Raw genomic sequence first — 7,445 nt, forward strand, 5'->3', positions numbered from 1 at the left:
AAAAGAGGGGGTTCACCCCCCAAAAGAGGGTGGCTTGGCCCTAAAAATGGGGAGTGGTTTGGCCCTAAAAGGGGAAGGGTTTGGTGCAAAAGAGGGGGGTTTGACCCTAAAACGGGATGGGCTCAACCCTAAAAGAAGCTGGTTTAGCCCCAAAAGGAAGGGGATTCGGCCCAAAAGCGGGGTGATTTGGCCCTAAATGGGGGGGGGGGAGTTTCACTCCCCAAAAGGGGTTGGTTCTCCCCAAAAAAGGGGCTGTTCTGACCCCAAAACTCCCCCCAAAAAGGGGGTGCCCTCGCAATAAAGGGGAGTCCACTCCTGACCCCCCCCAATGGAGGCTTTTGGGGAGCAGTGGGGCTCCCCCCTTGATGTCCCTGTACCCAGGAGCACCCCAACACCCCCCCCCCCCAGTTTTGGGGGTGCCCCCACTCACCAGCACAGGTCTGGCAGCGCCCGGTCCTCTCGATGACGCCCTGACGGGGGTCCATGAGCCCCCCAAGTTTGGGGCGTCCCCCTTCTGTGGTCTCGGGGTACTTGATGCCCCCCTCAGTCACCGACATCCGTTTCTATGGGGAGGGGGGGAAAGGGGAAACTGAGGCACAGGGGGACCCCAACACCCCCCCAAATAGAGGGGGGGACCCCAAAAGAACCCCCCCTTTATGTGGTGGCAACCACATTCAAGCACCCCAACGCTCACACAAGGACCCCCCAGCACCTTTGGGGACCCCCAGCACCCTCCAGGGCACCCAAAGAACCCGCCTGAGACCCCGATACCCCCCCCCAGAGGCATCCAAGCTACCCCCAAGGACCCCAATAACGCTTTAGAAGCCATTGGGGACCCCAGGAGGCTCAATGGGGACCCCAATAACGCTTTAGAAGCCATTGGGGACCCCTGGAGGCTCAATGGGGACCCCAAAAACACTTAAGAAGCCATTGGGGACCCCTGGAAGCTCAATGGGGACCCCAATAACGCTTTAGAAGCCATTGGGGACCCCAGGAGGCTCAATGGGGACCCCAATAACACTTTAGAAGCCATTGGGGACCCCTGCAGGCTCAATGGGGACCCCAATAACGCTTTAGAAGCCATTGGGGACCCCAGGACGCTCTATGGGGATCCCAATAACGCTTTAGAAGCCATTGGGGACGCCTGGAGGCTCAATGAGGACCCCAATAACGCTTTAGAAGCCATTGGGGACCCCTGGAGGCTCAATGGGGACCCCAATAACGCTTTAGAAGCCACTGGGGACCCCTGGAAGCTCAATGGGGACCCCAATAACGCTTTAGAAGCCATTGGGGACCCCTGGAGGCTCAATGGGGACCCCCAAGGACCCCAATAACGCTTTAAAAGCCACTGGGGACCCCAATAACGCCTTAGAAGTCATTGGGGACCCCTGGAGGCCCAAAGGGGAACCCCAATAACGCTATAGAAACCATTGGGGACCCCTGGAGGCTCAATGGGGACCCCCAAAGACCCCAATAACGCTTTAGAAGCCATTGGGGACCCCAGGAGGCTCAATGGGGACCCCGATAACGCTTTAGAAGCCATTGGGGACCCCTGGAGGCTCAATGGGGACCCCAATAACGCTTTAGAAGCCATTGGGGACCCCTGGAGGCTCAATGGGGACCCCAATAACGCTTTAGAAGCCATTGGGGACCCCTGGAGGCTCAATGGGAACCCCAATAACGCTCTAGAAGCCATTGGGGACCCCTGGAAGCTCAATGGGGACCCCAATAACGCTTTAGAAGCCATTGGGGACCCCTGGAGGCTCAATGGGGACCCCAATAACGCTTTAGACGCCACTGCCCCCCGCAGGAGGCTCAAAGGGGACCCCTAAACCCCTCCAGAGCACCCCAAAGCCCCCTGAGGGCCCCCCTCAAGGCCGCAGCATCCCTCTCCCCCCCCCCAATCCTATGGGGGGCGCTCTCCCCCCCCCACGGGGCCTCTCTGTCTCCCGCTCTCGCTGCCTCGCCGCCATTTCCCTTCCCGTCCCGTCCCCCCCCACCTCAGCCGCGTTCCCGTTCCCCCCCCGTTCCCTTTCCCCTTCCACCCCCCCGTCCATCCGGTACCATCTCATCGGGGCTGAGGATCCCGAACTGCACCCGTTTGATGGTGCGCAGCGGGCAGGCGCTGTCTCCGGACGGCGGCCCGCCGTGCATGGCGCCGGCCCGAGCGCGGCCCTCCGCGGCCGCTTCAGCTCCGGAACGCTCCTTCAAGCGCTGCCCCACACCGCGACGGAGCCGCCCCACAAGTACCCCACGGCAGAGCCCGCGCCCCACCGGATCTTCACCCCCCACACCCCTTCCTTTAGGTCCGGCCGCGGCGCCGTCCCGCTGCAACTGAGGTAACCGGCGCTTGAGCGCCCCCTTATATAGCCTCGGCAGGGAGGGGGGCGTGGCCGGACCGTACCAAAGCGCGGCGCCTCAGGCAGGGGGGGGGGCTCGGTTGTTCGGGTTAAAGCCGCTGGCAAAGGGGACGGGGAGCGGCTCCCGGTGCCGGTGCCGAGGCAAGAGGGAAGCGGGAGGAAGAGGAAGGAAGCGGCATCTCCGTGTGACCCCGCGGGGATGCGGCGCTGCCGGCTTTTTCCTCTCCCCCCCTCCTTCCAGCGTGGCGATGGAACGGTCCATGAATAATTAAGGAAGCCACGCCCCCCTTCCCTCAACGAGGCTCCGCCTCCCGCCGTGCCGGAAGCGGCCGGAGGTTGCCGAAGCGCGGCCTGCACCGCCTCGGCCTCGCCTGCTCGCCCCGACCCCGCTGCCCCCGCTCCGAGGCCGGGCTGCGGCGCTACGCAAGGCCGAGGCTTGGGCCTAGTCCCCGCGGAAGGCGATGGGAGGTGAGCGCTGCGCGGACACGTGTGTCAGGGCGTGTGGAACGCGTGTTACATGTGTCCGCGCGTGTCACACGTGTGTGTGTGTGTGTGTCACGTGGCTCAGCTGTGGCGGGCGTGTTCGGGTGGCACGTGACGTCTGTTGTGGCGGTCACGTGTCACGTGATGCGTGTGTGTGTGTGTGTGTGTGTGTGTGTGTGTGTCGTGGGTCACATGACGTGCGTGTCGCGTGTCCGTTGTGTGTGCGTGTCACATGATGCGGCTGCACGTAGGTGTTGCGTGTCACGTGACGCGCGTGTCACGTCCCATATATGGGCGTGTCACGTGATGTAGGTTTGGGTTGTGTCACGTGTTACATACATGTACATGCATGTTACATATGTGTACGCTGCGTGTCACGATGCACATCTACGCATGTATGTTGTGTGCGTCATGTGCATGTAAGTACACGTGTCACATGACGTACATGTAGGTTGTGTCACGTGTTACGTACATGTACATGCATGTTACATACGTGTATGTTGCATGTCACATGATGCACATCTACGCATGTATGTTGTGTACGTCATGTGCATGTAAGTACGTGTCACATGATGTACATGTAGGTTGTGTCACGTGTTACATACATGTACATGCATGTTACATATGTGTACGCTGCGTGTCACGATGCACATCTACGCATGTATGTTGTGTACGTCATGTGCATGTAAGTACACGTGTCACATGACGTACATGTAGGTTGTGTCACGTGTTACGTACATGTACATGCATGTTACATACGTGTATGTTGCATGTCACATGATGCACATCTACGCATGTATGTTGTGTACGTCATGTGCATGTAAGTACGTGTCACATGATGTACATGTAGGTTGTGTCACGTGTTACATACATGTACATGTACATGCATGTTACATATGTGTACGCTGCGTGTCACGTGATGCACGTCTACACATGTATGTTGTGTACGTCATGTGCATGTAAGTACACGTGTCACATGGCATACATGTAGGTTGTGTCACGTGTTACATACACGTACATACATGTTACATAAGCGTACGTTGCGTGTCACGTGATGTACATCTACGCATGTATGTTGTGTACGTCATGTGCATGTAAGTACACGTGTCACATGACGTACATGTAGGTTGTGTCACGTGTTGCATACATGTACATGCATGTTACATACGTGTACGTTGTGTGTCGCATGATGCACATCTACGCATGTATGTTGTATGCATCATGTGCATGTAAGTGCACATGTCACATGACGTACATGTAGGTTGTGTCACATGTTACATACATGTACATGCATGTTACATACGTGTACATTGCGTGTCACATGATGCACATCTACGCATATATGTTGTGTACGTCATGTGCATGTAAGTACATGTGTCACATGATGTACATGTAGGTTGTGTCGCATGTTACATACATGTACATGCATGTTACATACGTGTACGCTGCGTGTCACATGATGCACATCTGCGCATGTATGTTGTGTACGTCATGTGCATGTAAGTAGATGTGTCACACGATGTACATGTAGGTTGTGTCACGTGTTACATACATGTACATGCATGTTACATACGTGTACGCTGCGTGTCACATGATGCACATCTGCGCATGTATGTTGTGTACGTCATGTGCATGTAAGTAGATGTGTCACACGATGTAGGTTGTGTCACGTGTTACATACATGTACATGCATGTTACATACGTGTACGCTGCGTGTCACATGATGCACGTCTACGCATGTATGTTGTATGCATCATGTGCATGTAAGTGCACGTGTCACATGACATGCATGTACGTTGCGTGTCACATGATGCACATGTGCACACATATGTTGCATGCATCATGTCCCATATATGCACGTGTCACATGATGTACATGTATGTTGCATGTATCACGTCACATATATGCGCATGTGTCACATGGCGTACATGTACGTTGAGTGTCACATGATGTACATGTGTACATGTATGTTGCATGCGTCATGTCCCATATATGCACATGTCACATGATGTACATGTACGTTTTGTGTCACATGATGCACATGTATGTTGCGTCACGTCCCATATATGCACATGTGTCACATGACGTAAATGTACGTTGTGTGTCACATGATGTACATGTCTACACGTATGTTGCATGTGTCACGTCCCATATATGCACGTGTCACATGACATATGTGTATGTTGCGTGTCACATGCACATGTGCACGTGTATGTTGCATGCATCACATCCCATATGTGCACGTGTCACATGACGTACATGTATGTTGCGTGTCACATGATGTACATGTGTACATGTATGTTGCATGCGTCACGTCCCCGTGTACATGTCACATGATGCGCATGTACATGTATGTTGTGTACGTGTCACATGACGCACATGTGCGTGTATGTTATGTATGTCACATGACCCATGCTTGTACATGTGTCACATGATGTGCACGTACATGTATGTTGCGTGTGTCATGTGTCCCGTCTGTACACGTGAATCACGTGGCGTACATGTGTGCTGGGTGTCACGCGGCCCGTGCGTGTACGTGGGTCACATGATGCACGCGTACATGTATGTTGGGTGTCACGTGGCCCATGTGTGTCACATGATGCACATGCATGTATGTTGTGTCACATGTCACACATGTATGTGTCACATGACGTCCATGCGCATGTATGTTGTGTGTCACGTATCACACATGGATGTCCCATGACGCCCTTGCGCGTGTGTTGTGTGTCACATTTCCCATGTGTGTCACATGACGCCCATGTGTATACATGTTGTGTGTCATATGTCACATGATGCACATGCATGCGTATGTGTTGTGTCACATATCACACGTGTGTTACATGACATCCATGCACATGTATGTTGTGTGTCACGTGTCACATGATGCACATGCGCGCATGTATGTTGTGAGTCACGTGTCCCATGTGTGTCACATGACGCCCACTCGCATGTATGTTGTGTGTCACATGACACCCATGCACATGTATGTTGTGTGTCACGTGTCACACATGCATGTGTCACATGACGGACATGCGCATGTATGTTGTGTGTCACGTGTCACACATGTATGTGTCACATGACGCCCACGGGCATACATGTTGTGTCACATGATGCACATGCGTACATGTAAGTTGTGTGTCACTTGTCCCATGTGTGTCACATGGTGCCCATGCACATATATGTTGTGTGTCATATGATGCACATGTGTGCATGTATGTTGTGTGTCACGTGTCAAACGTGTGTCACATGATGCCCACGCACATGTATGTTGTATGTCACGTGTCACATGATGCACATGCGTACATGTATATTGTGTGTCACGTGTCACACATGTATGTGTCACATGACGCACATGCGTACATGTATGTTGTGTGTCCTGTGTCACACATGTATGTCACGTGACGCCCACGCGCATGTATGTTGTGTGTCACGTGTCACACACGTATGTGTCACATGATGCCCACTGGCATACATGTTGTGTGTCACGTGTCCTATGTGTGTCACATGATTCCCACGTGCTTGTATGTTGTGTGTCACGTGTCCTATGTGTGTCACATGATTCCCACGTGCATGTATGTTGTGTGTCACATGTCCCGTGTGTCACATGACGCCCACGGGCATACATGTTGTGTGTCACGTGTCCCGTGTGTCACATGATGCCCACGCTCATGTATGTTGTGTGTCATGTGTCACACACATATGTCACATGACGCCCACGGGCATACATGTTGTGTGTCATGTGTCACATGTGTGTCACATAACACACATGCGTACATGCATGTTGTGTGTCACATGTCCCACGCGCGTACCTGCGTCACGTGGTGCGCCGGTGCGTGGATGTCGCGTGGGTTGTGTGCCCCATTGATGTGCACGCGTGTCACATGATGTGCGCGTGCCCCATACGTGCCCGTGTCACATGATGCACGCGTGTCTCCGTGTGTGTGTGACGTCACACACGACATCGCGCTATGACGTCACAGCCCCCATTCCCTCTCTGTCCCTTTAACACCCCCCCCCCCACCTCCACCGCGCGTTGCCTTGTGGGCGCGTGACGTCACCCTCCCCCCCCATCCAATCCGCGCCCGGTTCCTCCCCTTGCGTCACGGCGGCGGTGGGCGGGGCGTGGCGCGGGCGGCGCTCCCCGATTGGCTACAGGTGAAAGGTCCCCTCTCCCCCTGCGGGACCCTTTGGGGTGGGGGGGGGGAGAGGGGGGGGGGTTATTCCCATGGCAACGCGCAGATGGCTCCGCCCCTTCCCCATCCCCCCCCCCCATCCCCCCCCCCCGCCTGTTGCTGGGGACGGCGGCGGCGGAACAGAACCGAGGGTACCGGGGGGGGGTGGGGGGGGTTATGGGGTGTTGTTATGGGGGTGTTGTTATGGGGGGGATGTGTTATAGGGGGTGTTGTTATGGGGGGTGTTGTTATGGGGGGGTGTTGTTATAGGGGGTGTTGTTATGGGGAGGTGTTGTTAGGGGGGGATGTGTTATAGGGGGTGTTGTTATAGGGGGTGTTGTTATGGGGGGGTGTTGTTTTAGGGGGTTGTTATGGGGGGGTGTTGTTATGGGGGTGTTGTTATGGGGGTGTTGTTATAGGGGGTGTTGTT

At 54.8% G+C, this 7,445-nt stretch overlaps 1 protein-coding gene across 1 annotated transcript; it reads right to left on the reverse strand.

Annotated features, from left to right (window-relative positions):
* Positions 1 to 377: 377 nt before the first annotated feature.
* Positions 378 to 2,219, reverse strand: LOC134165220 (DNA-directed RNA polymerase II subunit RPB1-like; the record flags this gene model as incomplete). The annotated part of the gene is made up of 2 exons (XM_062621778.1): positions 2,065 to 2,219; positions 378 to 563 (listed from the first exon to the last, which is right to left on the reverse strand). Coding segments are annotated over exons 1-2 (276 nt in total), but the record flags the coding sequence as incomplete, so codon positions are not given.
* Positions 2,220 to 7,445: the final 5,226 nt, after the last annotated feature.

Source organism: Pezoporus occidentalis, unplaced genomic scaffold, assembly GCF_034315485.1.
Source record: "Pezoporus occidentalis ecotype Australia unplaced genomic scaffold, CSIRO_AGI_Poc_V1 ctg2334, whole genome shotgun sequence".
Taxonomy (NCBI): Eukaryota; Metazoa; Chordata; class Aves; order Psittaciformes; family Psittacidae; genus Pezoporus; species Pezoporus occidentalis.